A 24,529-nucleotide genomic window follows, 5' to 3' on the forward strand; every position below is an offset into this window, starting at 1 on the left:
TCTTGAGCTTACTGCTGCAGCAATGGCTGCAAAAATGGACAGTATGTTGAAATCTGAGTTGGACATGGAGCTCCAGGAATCTGTGTTTTGGACGGACAGTACTACAGTCCTAAAGTATCTCAACAATGAAAGTGCAAGGTTTCAAACCTTTGTAGCTAACAGAGTAACTTTGATTAGGGAGCTTTCAAACATCTCACAATGGCGATATGTAAACACGTCATTGAATCCAGCTGACAGTGCCTCAAGAGGTCTCACTGCAGATGCTTTTCTTAACCCTCGTGCTGCCTTCGGGTCACATGACCCAAAGGTTCATAACGAACCATCATTGTGTTTACCCAATTTTACCCAATACAAAAACAAATAAAAATACTTTTCTTTTAACCTTCGCAATGTGGGGGGTCTGAGACAGCCCGACGGTTAAAAGAAAATGCTTCACTTTGTTTTTGTATGCGGTAAAGTTGTCGCAATACGACGGTGGGTCACAATGACTGATGGGTCAGAACGACCCGAGGAGAACACAAGGGTTAAATCGCTGTTGTGGTTTTCAGGTCCACCTTTTTTAGCAGAGCCAAACTTAGAGTGGCCAGTAATATCAGTTAACACTTTCAAGATGTCTGTCGGCGACTCAGAGGTTAAGGAAACCACAGTCAACTCCTTGTCTATCGAAGGTTTTGATTACACTTCTCAGTTTGTTTTGCCCTACTCAGACTGGTACAGGTTGAAAAAAGCTGTAGCATGGCTTCTTAAGGTTAAGAACGTACTTAGGTTGCTGGTCAAGAAAAGAAAAGAGCTGTCTCAATGTGTGGGACAAAACAACATGGTGGTGTCTGATGTTGAAAGGAGTATGAAGAACGTCAAAGCTTCTTTGCCAGAGGTTACATTATCGGTTATCGACATTAAAAAGGCGTTATAGTCAGTCAGTCATGTTTCCTGAGGAAGTCAAAACTCTCCAACAAGGAAAGGTGGTAAAGCGCAGTAGCGCTCTTTACAAGTTATCGCCAGTTTTACAGGACCAGATCTTGAGCGTGGGTGGTAGGCTTAGCAAATCAGCAATGCCGGAAGAATCCAAGCATCCTGCTATTTTAGCAAAAGGACATCATGTGTCGAACCTGATCTTAAGATCTATACATGTTTAACTAGGTCATAGTGGTCGTAACCACATTCTGTCAAGGTTGCGAGAAAGTTATTGGATTCCTAGAGCGGAAGCTGCCATACGAAAGATTTGGACTCAGTGTGTGAGATGTAAGCGCTTACATGGCAGTACCAACAAACAGCTTATGGCAGACCTCCCTCGTGACAGAATAATGCCAGATGAACCCCCGTTCACAAATGTAGGTCTTGATTATTTTGGCCCATTTGAAATCAAAAGAGGAAGAACTTTGATTAAAAGGTATGGGGTCATTTTTACCTGTCTTGCATTAAGAGCTATCCATATTGAAGTGGCAAGCTCCTTAGACACAGATTCGTGTATACATGCTCTTCGCAGATTTATTGCAAGACGGGGTCAAGTTCGGTTAATTAGGTCTGATAATGGTACAAATTTTGTTGGGGCAGAAAGGGAGTTACGTGAGGCTATACAGGGGTTAGACGCATGCAAGATTCAGAGCATGTTGCTTTCAAAAGGCATTCAGTGGGTTTTTAATCCTCCGGCCGCGTCTCATTTTGGAGGAGTTTGGGAACGCCAGATACGTACAATCAGAAAAGTTCTCAATTCTCTTGTAAAGCAGCAATCATTGGATGAAGAAGGTTTGCAAACGCTTCTATGTGAGGTTGAGGCAATCGTTAACAGTCGGCCCCTTACTAAGGTGTCAAGTGACCCGAATGATCTTGAGGCTCTTACGCCGAATCATTTGTTGCTATTAAAAGGCAAGCCAGTGTTTGCTCCTGGAGTTTTTGACAAATCGGATCTATATTCCAAGCGTAGGTGGCGCCAAGTACAGTATATGGCTGATTTGTTTTGGAGGCACTGGGTGAAAGAGTACTTGCCAGACCTACAAGAAAGACAAAAGTGGCAAGGCATCACAAGTAATCTTAAGACTGGGGACGTTGTGCTGATTGTTGATAACACAGCTCCACGAAACTCTTGGGTAATGGGCAGAATTTTGCAGGTATTCGCAGACAACAAGGGTCTTGTGAGACAAGCACAAGTTAAAACAAACACAAATGTTCTTTTAAGGCCTGTTACTAAACTTTGTTTACTTTTAGGCGCAGACTTATAGTCTTCGTTTTTCTTTTTCTTGAATGCCATGAGAACAGTGTATGTTTCAAGTTTTGATCACTCTGTTTGGCTCCTTTGTTTAAAATGTAATTGTTTTGTGAAATCAAAGACAATTAGGGGCTGGAATGTAAGAGCCAATTCAACGTTTGTGTAAATTGCCTGTTATTTTTGTTTCTTAATAATTACAGGTTTACAGTGTGATTAGTATTTGTTTCTTGGATATGTACAAGGTGTATATTCTTTTATTTATTCCATTTATTTTGTACTATTAAATGTTTTGTAGGCATGCAGCGCGCCTGCGCAGTTCTGCCTGGCCACACTCACAGGAGAAATGGTAGTAAGAAAGGCCATGAGGCTGTAAGGTAATGGAGGCAAGCAGCATGCAAGAAGAAATATTTATTTTACCGTTTTGAAAGCACTAAAAAGATGTAAGTTTTTTGCATATAAGTTTTTGGGGCAATAAAACCTGTACTCTACGTTTTTCTAAGATTTCTGGTTTAGCGTTTTTTCTACGCGTACGATTCTTTTCTTTTGCACCTCCAAGGAATGCCAGTTTGGACTTTGCTCCTATAGTTAGTATATTGTATTATTTATTGTTATCTGTATATTTAGGAAGTTTTACTTATTTAAGCTTAGTATAGATGTACATTATGTTCTGTGTACTTATTTTTTATGTTATGTCATGCCAGGTGCTTGCGTTGTCTTGTCTTTAGAATGTCAGTGCCCAGTCTGACCTTGTGTTTTGTGTACCTGACAAAAAAATACTTGAACTTGAATGGACTGTGGCTGTAGGAACTTGACAGAGGAAAGTCAGAGATGCTGGGAGAGAGAGGGTCGTGGGGGCAGTCAAACCAACAGAGGAGGAATTGGGTTACAGACGGCTGCTGGCGGTTAGAAAAGGTGCCCTGACTGTATCTACTCGGGGGGTGGGGGGGTGGTACAAAAACACATTACACGAGGGACAGGGCAACAAGGCGCTTAGCTATATCAATCCCACACAGCTTCACTCTGCTTTACTCTGCTCTAACTCCCATGAGCCGCCCAACATAGCAGTCTAGTGCTAATATCTCTTTTAAAAAGAAGAGATTTACAGACTGAACCCCAAGGTGGTTTGCTGTAAGCCAGTGCCAGGATGATAAAGTCAGAGTAGGCCCCCACACTGCTATAGTAGAGGTTCCACTACAGGTTCCATTACATTTATCCCTTGAGATTGCCCATTTGTACCATAGGGAGTCTAACTATCTGATTCTCCTGTGTCAATAGCACAAAAACCTTGTTTGGGTGCTCCCTACATGGAAATAAAACCATAGGGTATCAGAGTCAATAAACAAATGCTGTTCAGAGGACCAGTGACGAGACTGTGTAATCAATACAGTATAGGGATGCGGAATAGTGTAGAGTAGTCCTACACACTGCATTCAGAAGGTACCGATAGCTAGTGTAGAAAATGTCCCAAGCAAGAACAACACAGAGCAAGCAAGAGTCTTCTGACTGACAGTCCAAGAGGTCACCGACGTGGTCGATTTTCTTTATAGGTACACCGTACGCATCACAATTGCTGTGATGGCAAATCACTCACAGCACAAAACCGCTCCATGAATATTCATCAGTCAATCCATTGGTGATCGGAGGTTGATTGACAGCCATAGTGTTTATGTGCTGACAGACAGGGCCGGAGAGTGATGCTGACTCAGACTAGGTGGGGAAGAGAGGAAGGTTGAGGATGCCCTTGGTGTGAATGTGATGTTCAGTGCTTACCTCGCGCCACTGCTTGGTCTCCACTCCCTGGGTATACAGGACGACCACTGAAGGAAAAACGCAGAGGACGGGGAGAGCGAAAGAGAGAGAGAGAGAAATAGTGTCATTGTGTAATCATTTCCTACATGTCTCAGCAAGCACAAAGACACCTAATCAACTCAGCAAAACAACACTTTTTTCCCCCTCAAATCGAATGTACACCCCACCAGGATGGCATTACGCATTGTCATTGTTCACTGTCTGCTCTTGCATTTGACTAGACGCAAGTGAGGAGAGACTCACAAACCCTGTAAGGCAAAGAAAATGAACCTGGTATGGCGCCACCCAAACACAATATCCAAACAGCAGGTTCGTTCCACATCTTTATTGGGTTTTATGGGCCTTGAATGGCACCGACAGCGGGTATGAGGGATGCAACCTCTCACACGTACCCAGGTTCAATCATCTCATCAGCAGGGGGAAGAGATGGGCGACATCCGCTCCAGTCGTTCAAACACATACAAAAGCCTAAACTCCCTTCAGGCTTCTTTGGGCCCCCACCCACCCCACTCCCTCTAGGCGGTTATAATAGAAAAGCTGCCATGACGAGACCCCCGAGGGACCCCTGCTCGCCAGTGCTGTGGCTCAGCGTAAAAATCCATTTGTATTCAAAAGCTGCCGTTGAAATGCGGCATGCATTAAGGCTCCCCTCGTTCTGTCTCTAAAAGGAAATGCTGTCACATTGCTGTGCAAATGATATGCGGTTATTGAGGGAACGCCTTTGAAATTGCAGAGTAAACAGAATCACGGCAAAGCTCAGCAGAAGGGGAGTAAAAAGAAGAGAAAAAGAGGAGAAAGAGAAGGCGGCAAAGTTACGTTGTCTTCGAGGGAAGACATGACGGAGGGGAAGAAGAATCTGTCATCCGTCTCACATGTGGTACACACACGTGCAGGGAGCGGCGGAACGTGTGTAATCTTCAACATTTTTGAAAGCACGATAGCAGACCAGACCTGAGTCCCAAATGCTCTGTATAGAGTAGATAACTTCCTCCCACACCACCAACAAGATCATTACCATCTTCACCAGGAAGAGATGCCCCATGACCCATGACTTTTGATCTCTTGAATTCAGCGGTTGGCAAAGGAAGAGCACTTATTTAAAACTGGCCAGACCTCTGCAGCCTTCCTGTGTTCGTCTGCTGCCTTCCCTGAGAGCTGATATGTAGTTCTTGACCTGTCTTCCCACAGACCACGGAAGGCCAGAGACCCACTTACAGACCATACTAGGCAAATGATTATCTGGGACAACATTTCTGCAGACCCAGCAATTGTATGTGCATATGTATACTACTATTACATTTGTAACACTACGTGTGTAGGTGTACAGTACTTACATGGATCTGATTTGGAGAACGTGTCTCGGTCCAACAGATCTCTGAAAGAAAGGAAAATAAATATCCTCAGTATCAACACAGAGTTACATTTAATTCCACAGCGTAAAACCATCTCTTCAGATGCAAAGACTCCTCATGATCATAGATTACAGCCTTCTAGTCTATAGTCTCTGCAATGCTTGTCATCTACAGAATACAGAATAAGGTTGATACAACCTTTGTATTAGCAACATAAGCATTGTACACACGGAACCACATAAGACAATAGGGGCAATTAACAAAACAAATCAAAAGTTGACTTTCTGAGTCATCGTTTATGTGAAAACAATTTTATAGTTCTGGTAAAAAGTGTGTGCTTGTGTGTGTGCCTGGTGCCATTAGCTGTAACTTCATTTGGGTTACAGTCACCATTTAGTCTAAAGCTGACCTGGTTGCAGCATTGCGGCTGTAATTATCCACGGAGATAACAGTCAGCCGTATCGAGCCAACTCGTCTCATCCACCTGTTACTGCCATTAGCCTCAACCAATTAGCTTGTCTGTCACCTTTTCCAATAGAACGTACCAACAGAGCAGGAAGCTTCCACTGTACTGTCTCTGATAAGGTGTTCACTGGAGTGCTAAACTGAGAAATTGTGGAACAACAAATATGATGTAACTGTTTATCTGACCCACTCACTTAGATAGTTGGAACAAGTAACAAACAAAAAGTCATAACACATATCTGGTCTTTTGGTAGGTTATCAATAGGTTCTGCTTTATGGACATCAACCTGTCAATACATGAATCTGCTGCCCATTAAATGGTGGTGCTCTATTGTTGATAAGGGAATACAAGAAAGTGACAAGCTTATTCAAAGTAAGAGGAAGCAAGAGGGAGAAAGAGAGTCACATCGGTTCCCATTCCTCTTTAATTAATTTACCTTTAATCAGTCAGAAACAGAGTTTGTTGAAACACCGAGCTCAGAACGATGTGATCATTGGAACATTCAAATTCATCAGTGGCAGTTAGTTTGACATGTATCTCACAGAGGCTCCCACCAGTTAGGGGTTGGGGAAAGACTATCTAATTCGCCTAGGAAATATGAAGAATTAATAAAGTCTGTTCTTTGTCTAATCATCTTTGTTGATCATCATCAACACAGTTATATTTACTTATTGATCACTGCAGGAATTTCAATTGGGAGTTTTCAGATCTGCATGGATTAGGACTAATTAATAGGTGTTGCACTAGCAAGAGTAGAAGCTCGAACCTTTGAAATTAGCTTCTTAGTTCTTTGTGCCCCGAACATGGCCTATCATTCATACCCACAAAAGAAACATGACCTACAGAAGTGCACATTCGTTTATTTACGTATCACAGTTCCTAGAAGGAGTGAAACGACTTGGGTTGGGTATCGTTTGGGTTTTTATAATACTGGTGCCAAATCGATACTTTTAAAATGGTTCTGGTGCCTATACGGTGCCTGAACCAATACTTGAAAAAAGAATACTTAAAAATACTTACTTAAAAAGAGCCACAAAACGACAGTGAAAAAAAATGGCCATGTTCTTCAACTCACGTGCATTCACGTGAATCTTCTCAGTCGGGAAATTATTTTTCGGATTATTCTGACACCACATTAATGCAGTATAATTTTACTAGCAATCATGTGTGGTGATGATGCTTCCTGTATACGTCCGTTTCGGAGCACCAGAGGGCAAATATTTCAATCGACAGGCATTTAAATGCAGGGTTGGTGTTGTTGAGAAGCACTTTTTGTCATATGTGCCGAAATAAACGTAACATCTTGATAGCAACAAATACATATAAAGGTTTGACGGTAATATGAAATTATTCTGACATCTGTGGGCGACACTGGGCGTCGCAAGACTGTAATAAACACAAACGATCATTAAGCCGTACCCTGACTAATGGTTGGATGGGTTATCTGTCTACCTACCCACCGGCGCGCACTCTGCCCCTTCAATGCGCGTTACTATAGTTTTGTGGGAATGGCTTTGAAGGGAGGGGGTGGGATATTATGGTTTGAATCCTTTGGAATTGAAGCTAAAACAGCTAGCTTTGCATAACTTGCCTACACAACCTTTAAATGGCACACCGAAATCTGCGTTTTGATTCGGTCCAGTACATATTAGCACCGGGTTTCGGTACCAACCCAAGAAACAGGGACACCCTTATCCAGAGTGACTTACAGTAAGTACAGGGACATACCACCGAGGCAAGTAGGGTGAAGTGCCTTGCCCAGGGACACAACGTCAATCGGCACAGCCAGAATCGAACCGGCAACCTTCTGATTGGTAGCCCAATTCCCTAACCGCTTAGCCATCTGCCATCTGACTCCCATTCTTCTTCTCCATGTGGATCTTCTCGACATGTAAGCAGCCATCTCTCCTCCTCAGGAGTAATCAAGGGGGAAGTGTGTGTGTGTGGGGGGGGGGGGGTTAATGGAATGATGCCGCGGTGGGTGGGTTAACACTCAGGCCTGCAGTGCTTTATCATCCCGGTGAACAGCTCCTTTCCCAACTCTGCAGAAGTTGTCAGACTCATAATTGGCACCTTCAGGAGAGAGCATCTATTCTGGGTTCTGAGATAGGTGGAGGGGTGTAACGAAAACCTGGCAACCTGGGTATGTTCTTCTTACTTTTCGTTTGTTCTAAGAGTACAAGACAAATGTGATCTGAAAAGTCTGGGATTCTCTCAGAAAGAGGGGAGGAGAGGAGGAGGTTGCCTCCATACAGTGCATTAGACACCGGGAAACGGCTTGAGGGCTGGGTTGAAGGAAGCTCGAGTAAAGAATACACTCTTTCTCCACTCGCCTGCGACCCCTCTCCACTCAGACGCGGAAAGGTTGGGCTGGGGTAGACAAGAAGTGCAACGCATGGATAATACGGCCAAGGGGAGCATTATGGGAGAAGGGGAGCGAAAGGTCAACGTTAAGATAGAGATTTCTTGCCGTGAGGATCATGTGTGATTTTATTTGTGTTTTTACGTCATTCATTTTATAGAAAACTACACCACAGTTCGCCTTGGGCCTACTCTTCAGGTTGTTTGTTATTTTGAAAGCACTGAATTGGCATGAATCTTTCCATCTTTCAAAGAGCTATCCAGATTGTATGGAGCCTACATTAGTTTATGTAATCTTCATAATCCCCTTCCCCACAATCAATCACACATATAAGCAATCTGGTTTTCCTTATTAGTGACAGCTCCCTGATGACTTTCTGTGTGATTGTGGCACTGGGTGTTGCTTTTTCTTTCAGTCCCATCTGTTCAATTATTCAGTTCTGTTCATTTTGGAATATATATAAGTACAGACTACCTGCAGCATTCCTCCCTGAGTAGCGTTCAGAGACGCTGACACAACCAGCACTCACAGACCTCCCTCTGACTCCCCAAGGCAGTCTTCACTACAGGGCTGTTATAAGGCTGGGTGTCAAACCTGCCCCCACCTCTCATGCTAAAGTCTGGAGTTTCTGGACGGTCTCAACGTGATGGCTCTCACACCCCATTCAAGATTTGGTCTGATTGGTTGGTCTTGTGTATAAAGGGACTTGTAATGCATTGTTCTGTGGATTCTTCATCTCCTGAGACCGTCTCCTCAGTTCTCCGGTAACCCTTCCTTTTACAGTCCCTTAAGTACTAGATATTTACATAGAAAGTAAAGGGTATGTTTTGTGTTTTATTGGGTATTACCTATTGGTACCAAGGTGGTAAATACCTAGATAATTCGAAGTATTTACCCATTAACTAAATACTAACGTGCTGGTTATTACTGGGTAATTTTCACTGGTCCTAATTAGGTAAAGACAGAAGACAAAACTTAGTATTTACCTGGAAACTTATAAATATTACTATTTAAATACCGCTGGTAGTAAGTTGGTAACTACGGGAGATATATATGGTAAATTATAATGTGTTATTGGGTAAATACCACTGCTACTAAGTAGGTAAAGACGGCCAAGCTCCAGCAGAATTACGAACTAAATACTCTACTATTACCCTGCAGTTACCTAAGGTTTATGTCGGTATACGTCTAATGAGAATATAAGATAGTATTTTACAATAAAATACCTTTTCAGATACATTTGATGAGGCCATCGATGATGGCCTCATTTACTTGGCTGGTATACCTACCTCCGCGGGAAGAGTTTTCCTCTACTGTCATGGTAAATCTTCTTGGATACTGGGTATGTTCTTACGCATGTTTGGACTATTTACTCAGTAAGTAATCTGAAACTGGACTGTAAAAGGAAGCCGTGTTTGTTTCCATGGTGTTACCAGGCTCTTACCATACCCTTTGTAAGCGAATACCACTTTGTCAACGTTACCCTTAGTATGAACTTGTACTATACGTTCCAAGGCGATACCAGGTAAAACATGGCTATTTACTCAGTAAGTAATCTGAAACTTGACTGTAAAAAGAAGCCGTGTTTGTTTCCATGGTGTTACCAGGCTCTTATATCCTTTGTAAGCGAATACCACTTTGTCAACGTTACCCTTAGTGTGAACTTGTACTATACGTTCCAAGGCGATACCAGGTAAAACATGGTGTTTATATATATCTATGGGTATACCAGCCAAGTAAATGAGGACATTATCGATAAATGTATCTGAAAAGGTATTTTATTGTAAAGTACTATCTTATATTCTCATTAGACGTGGACTGTTACCGACATAAACCTTAGGTAACTGCAGGGTAATAGTAAAGTATTTTGTTCGTAATTCTGCTGGAGCTTGGCCGTCTTTACCTACTTAGTAGCAGTGGTATTTACCCAATAACACATTAAAATTTACCATATATACCTCCCGTAGTTACCAACTTACTACCAGCGGTATTTAAATAGTAATATTTATAAGTTTCCAGGTAAATACTAAGTTTTGTCTTCTGTCTTTACCTAATTAGGACCAGTGAAAATTACCCAGTAATAACCAGCACGTTAGTATTTAGTTAATGGGTAAATACTTTGCATTATCTAGGTATTTACCGCCTTGGTACCAATCGGTAATACCCAATAAAACACATAACATACCCTTTACTTTCTATGTAAATACCTAGTACTTAAGGGACGACTGTAAAAGGAAGGGTTACCAGTTCTCCCTTGTCCTACTGTCCTACTGCTTGCTCACCTCTTGCTTTCTCTCTGATTTACAATGATCATGGTAGAGTAGGTAAGATTTAAAGCCTTCATTTTGTAACATGTTTGCCTTGTAATTGACTTCATTCATTTGCAATGTTATTAAATGCGTATTTCATTTTAACTTTACTTTGACCATTCTTGCTCTGATTTAACCCATAGAGTCAAATAACTGTAATTCTATTTGTATTGGCATTATTTGGTTCATGCTAATAAACTGTTCAGGTCCCATCTTCCTTTAAACCATAGGGGAATTCGTTTTGGTTGTTTGGCCAATATTTAACCCCTTACACTGTGTATGACTACGTTAATTTTAGATTAGGAAGGAAATTACTACTATTTGCCCAATGTAACCAAGCATTTGTAGATAGACTGAGGCCTTGACGCTACGAGTTGGGGGATGTGCATAATGATACTCTAGCTGTACCAACCTCGACAGAACACTTTCTACTTTGCCAAGTGAGAATTCTTGGCAATTTCACCCCATCACTCTCCCTCCGCTGTCTGGAAACACACAAACTATCAATATGTCACATTTGTAAATAGATATAAACAGAAGTACACATACTGTACGGAGTACACACACACAAGCACAGACACTGACACACAAGTATAAGACCCATAAGAACGAGAACTACAGAAAAAACCTTCTGAGAAGATTGGAAGGGAGAATAGGGAGATGAGAGGTGCCAGGGATTCAGCAAACTAGCTGGTTAACATAACTACACAGCACTTTCACTTCAACAAGTAGGGCTACTCTGCAAAAAACCTAGAAACCAAACCCAACTTAAAATGTTAAAGCCTAGTATAGTTTTTAAATGTAATAGTTAAACATAGTAGTATAATATAGTTTCATAATATTTTTCAATATTTTGTCGAATATTACAGTTCTGTCTATGTACATTTTATAACACAAAAGTTAGACACAATCATGTCAACATGCTTGACAGTAACATATTGTGACGACCCCTTCAGCTCAGCATGTCAATAAATGAAAGGATCTTTGTATAGTGAAATGTTTACTCATCAAATTATAACTTCCCTCCAATTTACACATTACTGCTCTGAGGTCAAATATCAAAAAGCCTGACTGATTATGTTTTCACTATTTCAGATGTTTACCAAACATTTCCTGTGTACCACACACCCCATCCAACAAATCAAATACAATTCAACACACACACAATTTAAACACCAACACAGACACAGAATCAAGGAAGGATGTCATTAGCATCCCTGAAAGGTTTAAGTGCATCTTTAGATCTCTGTTGGCCCCACACAGTGCCAGTGTCACACAATCCCAACTGAAACTTTATTAATAACACTGTCGGCTCCACAGGCCAGAATGCCTCTGATCCAAACTCATTTTCACTGTGTCTGGGGTTCATGCATAATAATTATCCGCTTCAACGACCTGTGAGACTCTGTTTCACTATCTTAACATCTCCAAAATTGGAGGGTCTGCTCCCTGTCTCCTGGCACTGTGTCTCTCAGCCACCCGGCAGAGACATGGGGCTGAATGGAGCTGGATATTTTCATCAGTCAAAACAACACATAGATAACAAGGAATGGTGGAACTGACGGATGGGCAAAGCGATGAAATAGAAACTCTTTTTGAAAAGTGAAAGTTTTAATTTAAGTGGCCTGGCATGATATTTTCCTGTATGGACAAATTTGACGTTTTGTGAGTATGCATTATGGAGTTGGGTGTGTTGAAATAATTATTATTATTCTGCTTCCTGGGTACTATCCTCTACCAGGACCTCAAGTAGGAACTGAACATCAGCTCCCTCGCCAAGAAAGCACAACAGAGGATGTACTTCCTGCGGCAGCTGAATAAATTCAACCTGCTAAGGACAATGATGGTGCACAAACTAGCTAATTTTATACCGACCATTTTAAATATCTTGTTAAATTACACTTAGCAAACTATGGAACATGGCTCAATAGAACAGAACATGGTCTCACATTACTTTAACACTTTAAATCTTCTGCTATGTGATAAAAAAAACCTGTAGGCTGAGGGAGAAAAACCACCCAATTGGCAAATAACCACCAGGTTGTTTAAGCAGATCGAATACCAATTTCTCCGTATGCCACAATCGTTTTTTGATCGATCGAACAGCACCGGTAGTACACACCCTAGCACCTTTGTTACCCCTCCCCTTCATTGATTCCGTAAGGAAGGCCGGGTTAGTGGAGCGCCAACCCACAGGTCACAGGACGCCCCCCAGAGAATAGCAATCAGCAATCTCATCCAGAACTGGCAGGGATGGCCCTCACGTCTAACCATTTGTCACAGAATTCTGGATGTGATATGCCCCCTATGCTCCCAGCCATGTGTTTCAGCCAGGAATGAATACCCCCAGACACCCATGAAGTCTCCCCCACCGCAGTCCCCTGCATCCCTCCCGGCCATGGAATCCATTGATTATAGTAGTGCTTTAATCAATCAATCTCTCTAAATGAATTGGCATGTGCTGCACGTGTTGAGGCCACAAATGTAGGGTAAAGCAATACCGGACAAATACTGCGTCCTCTACCAACCCGAATTATATAGTCATCTGTGGAAAATGAAGAATGTCTTCCTACCACAGAGATTGTTCTCAGGTGTTGAAATAACTTTAATATGCCTGGAGGAAGTTGAAGCTCAGTGCTGGTTGGAGCTGGGTGGCTTTGTCAGCAGCTGCACTCTACCAGTTTTTTGTCTGTGATCTGCTTCTAGGCTATTGTGTCATCCAAAAACACAAAGGCAGAGAACTTGTAAAGACTCCGAAGTACGGTCTAGTGCACTGGGGTAGCAGCTAACACATTGGTGTATAATTTAATGCTATTGTCTAAGGCTTGCAATTTTTTATTATTTTTTATCTTGCACACACAATTATGTTGGTGAGACAAACCCCACTATGTAATAATTGCGTAATTTGGCTGGTTTCTATAACCAATAAGGTGCCCCACGGTAAGGGGGATGTGTGAAAAGAAGCGAGTAACTATGCACACTTTGACAACCTAAATTCACAAGACTGAGATAGAAGTTCACGCATGTGGAGATTTAAAAGACACTCAACATCCCCCATGGATTGCTCCCTCTAGAACCGCATGTGTAGGGATGGGTATCGAGAACCGGTTCTTGTTTAGAACCGGTTCCCAGTGAACCGATTCCTTGGAATCGCCAGCCAAATTCTTTAACGATTCTGCTAACGGTTCTCTGTGCCGTTGCGCATTCGTGAACTTTTATAGTTTATTCAGACTGCAGCAAACATGGCAACTAGGCAGAAGTGTTCTAAAGTTTGGTTGTATTTCACACGACAAAATGACAACGCCACTTGTAACGCGTGTAAAAAAGTCTATTTTGTCGAAGGGAGGAAATACAATTAATATGAAGAAGCATTTGAACACACAGCATGGAATGAAGTTACTGGAATGTCATGTGTTTGATGCATGCAGCAGCGCAGCTCATACTAATACAATGCAAACTTTGTTTGCCATCTGCGGTGATTTTGACTTACATTTATTCAACCTCTAATCTAAAAAAAGTCTTTAATCAATCAATAAGGTAATTTTTTTGTTGTTGTTGAAATTAACTATTTTCTCTATGGATATCGGATTGTATTAAAAGGTTTTTAGAAAAAGCTTTCAATATCACCAGCTAAAAGGTAACTAGTACTAGTTTTCAAGAAGAGTAGTTTGTACTTTCTTAACACCTGTACTTTTACTTGTAATTTAGTATTATCTGAGCAATGAACAGTACTTGTACTTAAGTACCCATTTTCAGTACATTTTCCACCACTGGGTAAATTTCCTGTTGATTGTTAGTTAATTTCCAAATACAGGCCTTAAAGTATAGAATGTATTGTTTTCAAATTATATTTGAGCAGGTACGCGTGTTCCATTCGACACAACGCCCCTCGCCTAGCAAGGGTGGCAGTATGCCACTCATTTCACCCGAGCAAAAGCACGGAAGGAGAGGATTTATTTCACAAAAGTGGTAAATAGTTGGCGAATTAGCAGAAAAGGTAACAAGGTGAAAAGCAACAAAGAGCTCATCCCCTTTACTGTAAAATACTAAATGCTTGTAACAAGCTTCAAGTTCATGAACAAGCTTAGGGGGGTGATGTAGTGTTTCTAACAGTTGGCAGTATGTTCTGTTCTTCTGTAAATTGTTACTGTAACTGTACAAAAAAGAAACGTTGCCAGTGTGATGATTAGTAAAAGAGCTTTCTTTATTTCATTTGCTGCCTATCATGTCTGTTTTACTATACTTTATAGCCTGGTATTGACTTCAGTTAACCAGTGTTAGTGATCGGTTTTGCAAAACTTTCCTCTTTATGTACAAATGGTTAATGTGTTCTGTTGATAGTTTATAGGCATTCTACTACACCCAATGGTTTTTCACTTTAGTTGGATGGTCCTAAAACACGTCTACAAACATTTAGTGGAGAATGCCTACTAATAGTTTGTAAATAATCAAGAAGAGAAGCACATTATCTTTAGTTGAGAATCAATAAATTATCAACAGATAGTAAACGTATCAGTTAATTGACAATTAGTTGAATGTTGGTTAAAAAACCTTGAAAGACAGCAGACACTTTGTAAAGTCTGTATATCAACCCTTGAAAAGCATATGATAATCTACAGACAGTTAGTTGAATGTATGGTACTTGTCTGTTGAAACTGTGTTGAATGTCAACTGATACATTGTTTACATGATACCGAGTAGCTGCTTACAGCTTATAGTGTGCCAACAGTTGGACAATCAAAAGGCAACACACAATCTAAAGACAGTTAGTTGAATATTGGTTAATGACCTGTTGAAAACAAGCTTTGAAAATCAGCAGACACATTCAGTGAAATCTGTAGATCAACACTTGAAATGCACCTGAAAGTCTACAGACAGTTAGTTGAATGCACAACTACATATCTGTTGAAACAGTTTTGTTGAATGTAAACTGATAAATTGTTGACATGCTACTGAGTAGTTACTGATAACCTATAGTGTGTCAACAGATGGACTATCGAAATAAAGTGTTACCCTGAAAATGCCTAGGTCTTCAGGAGCATTCTCTAAGTAGTTTATTGTTATGATATTATTTTTGTGTTTGTTGTTCTTAACACAACTTTAAGTTGTGTTACATGCACATACAGTGCCGTATTTTTCGGAAATAAAGCCACGGGTTATACCCTGATTTTAAATTTTTCTTGTGGTGGTGAGGCTTATATTTCGATGCGGCTTATAGCACGTTTTTATAACAAAACAACAGTAGAAACACTTAATTCCCGGGCAATAGAAAACATACATTACGCACTTACTTTCGTTTTCAAAGTGTGTTACACAATGGCATGCTGTAGGATCGACTATACTCGTGCATTGCTTGGTATCATTGTTCCCGTATCAAGTGCGGCATATATTCCAGTGCGGTTTATACTCAGATTTACAAACACAAAGCTCCCATTCTGGTGGGGTGCGGTTTGTAGAAAATGTGGCTTATAAAAATACGGTACATTGCACTGTACAAAAAGTAACCTTTAATTTAAGAATATTCATGTAATTTTATACATCCCTAATGTTGTGAAATAAATTAATCTATAGTAATCGTTAAACCATGAATATTCCTCGGACTATAATCGTACCATAAAAATCGTTCTTCGTTGCATCCCTACCGGCTACACATATAGCCTACTGTATATAAATCGCAAGGGTTTTATTGCGCTGCAAAATGTTTTGGTCTTCTGTACTGTATGCAAAAATTCTATAAATGAATTGTTAACTTGTTGAGGTGGCTGAGAAGAGACAGTGGTTATCCATTAAAGGCTCTTCACGCCATACTGTACCACCACTTATCCAAGACAATACACTTTCAATCAATGCTATCAATATTTTGAGGAATAGAAAGAAAGTTTTGGTGCCTGAAATTGTGTTTCTGATGTTTAGATTGGTTGGGAAAGGGGAGCACGACAATGCAGTCATAAAAAATGCAATACTTCCTTTGGGGAATATTGTATTCTGCATAATATTGCCTTGTGTATTGAATGAATCTTGGATATTACAAAGAAAACATTTCAGGGCAATAACATGGTGATATGATGAGTCGGTGGCAAACGTAGAGGGGATTGCACCAACAGCAAGGGCAGAAAGAGACCATTTTACAAAAACTGGTACGCGAATATTCATAGAAGTAATTACCAGAAAAGCACCTAGGCAAATTGTGTCAAAACATTAACAGAAAGACTATCTTAAAATTAACCGTGTTTTCTTACCCCACAGATATTCCAGAAGGAATATCAATGACAAGAACTGGAGGTTTGTCTGTGTTTTTACCTGCAAGGAGGGTGTTGGTCTTTCTTGAGTGCATGGGCGTAGCCAGGACATTATTTCTGGGGGGGCCAGCTCTGGCCAGTCTTTTATTTGGGGTGGCACTTGATTGTCAAAAACTACTATTTTAAAACTCACACACTGCATCACTCAGAGCAGCAGTTTTCTAACGGTATCCAGTGGTTAGCTGCTAGTCTCCATTGAAGCGCTGTCAGAATGCAGGTATGTTGGTTTGTGTCTTGCGCTGTTGATGGGGGCGTGGCCCAACATGTTGCGAATATGGGGCTTGTAGCCCCATATTGACAAATGCCAATATAAGCCGACTTTATAAAAAAAATACTAATGCATTTATTTCAGCTTTATACCGTTTCTGTCCAGGAATGTTTAAAAAAATATATATAAAAAAATATAAAATAAAACCTTTTTTTTGTGAAGTTGGGGGGGGGGGGCAGGGTGGCCATTTTCTGACCAATGGTGGCCGTGGCCCCCCCTGGCCACCACGTGGCTACGCCCCTGCTTGAGTGAAAAGGAACAAGGAAGAAATCACATAATCAACGGAAGAAATAAAAATTTGTACCTCTCAGAAACTTAGAGGTATATGTCTCAGGGCTGCTTTTGCACTTTCCAAGATGGCCTACTAGTAATAAAACACATCTGTTGTTTCTCATATTGATCTATGGCACCCAAAAAGCTTGTTTACCACATGTCATTTTGATTGGGTAACAAGACCATCTGGTATATTGTAGACACATTCTGAAATAGTACTGGATTTAGAGTCTCATCGTTAATCCTGATACAGCCACATACAAGAGATATAAATTATTCAAAAAAGATACCCAAGGCCACAACTACTGAAAATACACTCAATCCCCAGGAACAGCACCAAGACTTGACATCCCTCTGTCTTCCTCTCTAACTTACTGAGCTGTATTCAATGCCATATATCTCTCATGGGAGACAAGCAACAGGAATGGAGACCCACTCAAGTCTCAAGAATCCATCTTGTCTTAGGGTTGGAGTGCAGCCCTTTTAGCCAGGAAACAAGGGCTCTCATTCGCCTCGGCGACTGACCTATGAACAAAGCCAATCAGAACCGGAGAGGGGAAACAATTTGCAATCACAGAGATGCACTTTGTTTTCAAACTGGCAGGAAGGTGGTTCTGTTATAGTCCCTCTGGATTGACAGACCTTTCTGTAATAACCGAGGAGGGTTATGAGAATAACTATTGGGTTGCTGGGAATTCCATGTATGCAGCAATCTGAGGGTTCTCACTCTCAGTAAACCAATTACAGAGTTTAGGTGCTTGATGCCTATACTAGCCTCACACACCCACATGAGCCTAGTGATGCTATTACATGACTGTTTATTTGAAAAATACACAAATGGGAAAAGCAGTTGGGGATCTAAAAGTCACGCAAAAACTAAAACACAGCTTTGGGAAAGACATAACAGGAAATATCCATATGGGTACAGTGACTTGAATCAGCCATAGATGATAGGAGGGTATGGGAAGGTGTGAACAGCTATCTGGGTGTAATGTACACAGTAGCAATTGTGTTTTGGGGGAACCTCAGAGTCAGAGAAGAGAGCAGTGGATTGACAGTGTTCTGGAGCATCTACACTGAGCAGCTGGTAGGGCTGAAACAATTTGTCGACGTTATCGGCAAGGTTGACAATAAAAAATGTCCACCAAATAATTCTGTTGTCGACAAGTTGTTTGATCTCATATGACGTATTTTAAGGGCCTGCGATAACGCAATTTGATCAGCGCGGCGCTGTAGCGCTAGACTGTCACGCTGTATGCAATCCAATAGAAGACAAGACGATACTGTGCTTATGAGAATGTCGGAGTGCAAACAAAGCCGACCTTAGAGAGGGTGGGAAAGTTTAACAAAATTTCAAATGAAAAATGCTGTTGTGTATAATACATGCAGAGCGGAACTTGCCTTTCATGGGAGTACAACGTGCATGTTGGAGCATTTAAAGCGGAAACATCCCGGCACGAGAGGACACATAGAACTAGCCAGGATATCTTATCACTCACCTTTATTTTGTTCCATATTTATATGATATACAAAAGCAGATATTAGGCAGAATGCTGCATCAGTAAGTCAGCTACTTGTTAATACAGTAAATTAAATGGTGACTGACAGTGTCTCGGCGATTAGTCAATAAATCATTCTAATTTTCGTTAGATTAGTCGATAATTCGACAAAATTATCGTTTGTTGCAGCCTCACTGTGGAGTCAGGAGGGTCAGAAAGAACCAAACAACATGGACCAAAACAAGGCGAAAAACAATCTCAACTAGCAGTGATGTCTGCAAGACACTGAAACACATAAACATACACACCCACAGTTGTCTGGAAAACGCTGGACAAAATGCACAAATGATGCTAACCCGTAACATTGTTATTGTGATAGCATGAATGGAATAGTCAGGCACCTCTGTGCAAAATGATAGCCGCTCGGAACAAGGGCCGAAATGAAAAGCAGAGCCGGCTCAACATTACAACTCCCTTTGTAAGCCATCACAGCAGTGTTTCCAAGTCCCCACTGTGATAAGGCAGGCTTTAATAGAAATGTACCTCATCTGACTAACTGCACTTTTGATACAGTAGTCAATCCTAATGAAAATGAATGAATTATGTTCCACACTCTCCCACCCATTCAGTAATTCTGAATGGGTGGGAGAGTTCTGATGTTTATGCCACTTGATGGGTGTGTTGTGAAATGCGAATGATCAATTTATGGAACCTCTTGAAGAGGGCTGTGGGGTGCTTGAACGCAATTCAGAATATCTGAAAACAGTTCTTACACTCAATTGCCCTTAAACCATTTTCTAGACTTGATCCATTTCCCTCAACCTAGCCTGTCCCCCCCCCCCTCGAATAAACCGGACGGTGGAGGCCATCAAAGCCTAATACATCTCTCCGCTGTGCCTGGCATCCTATTGATTACAGATATCTCAGTGACGCATGCATCAATTACTCGATTTGAGAAAACTGGAGGCTAGACATTATTTACACATAGATATACCCCACCAAATGCATAGAGGTGAAATGTCCCCAGTACGAGGTGTTTCAAATACCATGGCTACTGTTACAATTTAGCCTACATATCACAACAAACAGTCTACTCTACAGTATACCTTAACCAATTGAAGACTACAAGTCAAAAGATGGAAAGCCACCATCACCTTGTCAAACCGACTACACAGAAACCAAAGCGGTTTTGTGCGGACAATTTGGTCAATGTTCAGCATGCATGTCATTCATAGGCGGAAATGCCGGGGGGGACATGACCCCCCCCCCCCATCCTGGGAAAAATATGATTTGTCCCCCCCAATAAATCACTGTAAACATAAGTCCATTTCAATAATATTAATAATATACATTTACCATATTACAATGTAGGCTATGTGTTACAGCAGTAATGTTGGTGTCCCCCTCAGGAATTGATCTTGAGAAAATGTCACATAATTCCTTCCCCCCCCCCCCCCTCGCCACTGATGTCATTCGACAGTTATCTGTATGATCGTGCGTCCATAACCCACCCCGAAAAAGCACTGATTTCCTAACAAGGTTGAGCGTGTGACAAAGCTATACTAGAGCAATGCAGACAATGCCAAATGCTTTTAGTACAACAAGATCGTTCTTGGGCCGGGCTATCCAGTCTGCATGTGCCACATCCCCGGGAGGTGAATTTAGAGCAGTGCAAATCCAACGGTCGATTTCAGCTATGGCACGCGACAGTTTGAGCATAGGCAATTCGGGGAAAAAGGTTAGGGGATTTAGGCGATGGTATAGCAGCCATCTCTAAACAGTAGCCTACTTTAGATTGTAAACATACAGTAGTCTATAAGGCCTGACAGCTGAACCATAAAGAAACTTGATTCTAAGTTATAGTTGGGAGATTCTTATACGCCTGATTCGAATGGAAATACTATCAAGCCAAGCTGCGAACGCATAACGATAGAGCCGTATTTTAAACTTCTGCAGCTTTGCACAAATAAAAGTAAACTAGTCTTGAGTCTAAGAAACTGTCTTGTGACTTACCTGCATGAAACGGTGATTTCCACTTTAGTGGCTGGGATGCTCCCTGTGATGGGGTCGAAGTCACAGACTGCAGCCATGGCCTCCAGTTTGTCCATAACGTCTCCCTCCATGCACGCGGGAGAACCGGGCCAGCTCCCTGGTTCGCACAGCCTGGCCGCAAACGTGTGTCTAGCTTCTGCCCTCACACCCTCAGCCAGGCGCGGGTGAGCAGCGAGCGCACTAAAGACCGGATAAATAACTAACGGCAATGCGGGAGCTGGAAATAGATCTGCCAAATCTCCTAAATGTTCTTCAAGTGATTTAAAAACGAAATGGAAAGCGTGTGTTGAATGTAAACCGACCGTAATGGTAAGAGATTCATGAAGAGTCCCACCAACTCACCGAAATGAACTTCACTGTCTTCAGGCTAAGAATGATCTCTCCTGGCAATGGAGTGTCTTGAAAGTAAGAGCTTCGAACTCCACCCCCTTTATGCATTCTTTCACATAGGCTACCCTACTGAATGTGGCTGCCATTTCATTCACATTATTGATTATTGATCGTTTTCGCTGTCCAAATTACTATTACCAGCAAGGACATCACCATAGTGGCACTAATGGGTAAGTTAATAGGTAAGACATAGCCTATTATTAATCAATTCAGTCCTAAAAGATAGGCTTTATCATTATTAGACTAATAAGCACGAAGATTTAATCAAACGGCACAGCCAGCCCTCTCTTCACTTAAACTTTGTTTGCGTGTATTGAATGACAAATATAGACAATCATTTAAAATGAATTTTTCTTCCTAGATTTGCTTTAATCTAGGTCATGTAGCCTAGCCTGTCCTGCGTCAAGCAATGATATACCAATAAATGCACTGTTCATAATTCGTAGAATATTATATAAACTCGATTAATGCAAAATTGATTACACCAAATGCACACGCCGCAATAGCTTCTCCATTGACAGGCTGCTGATGCGCTTTCAGCACCTTTTTCCAGGACAGCTCCATCATGCTTTGACGCTCGAGCCGTTTCTTTTACCCAAAGTGATACTAAAATCGCCTATTTCAACCTTATCCTGCCCTTTATCATTTAAAAAAATTGCTTTCTGGTGAAAAGTTGTGTGTGGGGGATTTTTGGAAAATGTTATTTTGGGGGCTCCCTGAAACGCTCCAAGTAATAAATGAACATTTCCATCATAGCAATCATAATAATTCAACTTTCGCAGTGATACGTCAGAGTACCTCGAAAATGCACTCATACTCAAACGTTTTAGAAAACTGGATGCCAAAACAGCCTACCAAAAAATACTGAAAAATAACACTTTTGTAAAGATTCGTCAGAATCAAGACCAGGCTTGATTAATTAAGTTGTGCATGATTGTGGTTAATTTACATTTATGCATTTAGCAGACGCTTTTATCCAAAGCGACTTCCAAGAGAGAGCTTTATAAAAGTGCATAGGTCACTGAACATAACAACCAGATAGCCCCAAACATTGTGGGTAACCAAACATGAAGCATACATTGTGAAAACCAAATAAGTCCAAAGGGAAGAACCATAAGAGCATGTAGTTAGACAAGTTACAATTAAACAGCATGAACCTCAAAAGTGCAAGAGTGTACCTATGGAAAAAGCAAGCAACAATAATATATTTCACAGCGAGTTCAATAATTTAAAGTCAGTTACAGATAACCAACAAGAGCAGCAAGTCTCTCTATAAGACTCATTGTGTTCCTGGAGGAAACTAACATCAAGTCCAGCCAAACATTCCTAAGTACCGTTGGACTCCTGGTTCATTAGTTTTTCTAATAAAATGGCAATTCACTTTTTCAAAGGTGTTGAATGACCTAACTAATCTGTAGAAAACCAACCAACATTATACTGTCTAAGCAATATATGCTACTAAACCTTGACTGGAAAACAAGTTTTGGTCTTGCCGCCTCACAAAACCATGAACAAGATGTGACAAAGCAGCACAAACAGTTTTTTTTGTTTAGTTATTTTTTCTTTTTTACAATTTCTTATGTAAGGAACATGCTTTGGCACATGTTCCATCAGTATGGGTTTGTGTGTGTTCCCTATCACTCATAATAGGACCGTCAGTTCGCTGGAAATGGAGGCTATTCAGCTGGGATTGTTGTCTCCTACACTGACCAAAGCATGAAGGTAACTCACACAGTCACTATTGCTTTCTTAGGAAAAAATACATCCCAATGTGTATCTCCTGTTTCCAACTACTGGGCAAACCAAAGCCTCACAACTCAACTGAGAATAATAAAATGACATACACATCTATTCCAGCATGACATATAGGGGATCAATGGAACACGTTAGCGAATAGATATACTCAAGGAATCAACAAGGGGTGTCTAGAAAGAATCCTTTTGAACGATAGAAGGAATCCAAAAAAGCCTCAGTATAAAACCCTTTTTAGGTCTATACAATTCCAAATTGAATGTTCAAGACCTTATTGAGCTGAAAGGGTCCTGTGTGGAATTGTATTATATGTAGCTGGTTATGTGAAGAATATTTAGCAAGAGTTCTTCTATTGTTACAAATAATTGTCTCTAGCAACCATATTACAGATAAAAGTGCATTTTATTACATCATTGAGACCAACAGAGGCAAATGCTTGCCCTGGACCACATTCATTGGGTGTAACTCACTCAACAGCAAAAATGCAGCCCACCTGCTCCACTGTATTTCACATTTTCAGTGGCGTAGCTGGCAAGCAGCGTTTCGTAAAGGCTAGTCTGGGTGTTTGCTACCAGAGCACAGTGCTAGATATGTTAATCAAGCACACAAACACAATCACAGGCGCACACAGTCTACATAACTGTATGACGTCCACAGGTTACCCATCATGCCCCAGGCCTCAGTGGGGAGTCAGGCTGTGTGGGAGGACTAAACACTATGTTAATGTACCATTTACTGTTCAACTGGGAGCTAGTACTTGCACTTGGGTGTTCTGATTGTGATGGAGGTTGTGGTGTTGGTGAAGGCCTGATCCTTCTGGACACACAGTCATGGAACCCTTATTCATCATTAAGGAGTAATAATTAGGCCCTCCTGGTACCGCCTGTTAGGCTAATACCGAGTCCCCCTGAGTACACACCCAAGTCTCCCAGCTCTTGCTGAGCCCTTGTCAACACTACTCTCATCCATCAGCTTTGGTCCGTGTGTAATTGTGGTTATGCGTGGGAGGCACTACAGGGTGTGTGTGTGTGTGTGTGTGGGGGGGGGGGGGCGTGTATGTGTATGGGTGAACACACACTGGGGACTGTGTGTGTTCACTTGGACCCATGCTGGAAGTCCCACAGTAGTACCAAACCCAGCGGGGTACACACTCTCCCTCTCCCCCAGAAAACTGTTTCTTCTGCACCTGTACTGCTGTACTGATGACTAAGTCATCAGGAAAACAAATAACGCCACAGGGACTCAGCAGGTGCTGAGGTCTAATAATCATAACGCATGTGTGCGTCTTGTTGCTGTTATAGCCTCACGGAGTTAAGACCATGGTCCTTTAGACTGACTGACTGACTGACTGACACAAACCTATTTGACTGTTGTATGCTCTTTCAAGCTGAAAACCAAATAGCAAATCTGCCATGCCAATTCTCTAAGCGCTTTGATGGTGCACAGAGACAACAAATGCGATTTTACAGCTCAGTTGCAGTGGATACCCCTT

At 41.4% G+C, this 24,529-nt stretch overlaps 1 protein-coding gene across 2 annotated transcripts in view; it reads right to left on the bottom strand.

The window, feature by feature from the left end:
• cpne5a (copine Va) overlaps window positions 1-21,277 on the bottom strand; it is a 90,741-nt gene extending 69,464 nt beyond the window's left edge. For both annotated transcript variants that reach the window (XM_062458287.1, XM_062458286.1), the window contains exons 1-3: window positions 20,857-21,277; window positions 5,350-5,390; window positions 3,977-4,023 (exon numbers count right to left, since the gene is read on the bottom strand). In XM_062458287.1, the coding sequence (XP_062314271.1) occupies window positions 3,977-4,023; window positions 5,350-5,390; window positions 20,857-20,966 (198 nt within the window). In that variant the 5' untranslated portion in view covers window positions 20,967-21,277. The remainder of the gene's footprint in view (window positions 1-3,976; window positions 4,024-5,349; window positions 5,391-20,856) is intronic.
• Window positions 21,278-24,529: the final 3,252 nt, after the last annotated feature.

This window comes from Osmerus eperlanus, chromosome 4, assembly GCF_963692335.1.
Source record: "Osmerus eperlanus chromosome 4, fOsmEpe2.1, whole genome shotgun sequence".
Classification (NCBI taxonomy): domain Eukaryota; kingdom Metazoa; phylum Chordata; class Actinopteri; order Osmeriformes; family Osmeridae; genus Osmerus; species Osmerus eperlanus.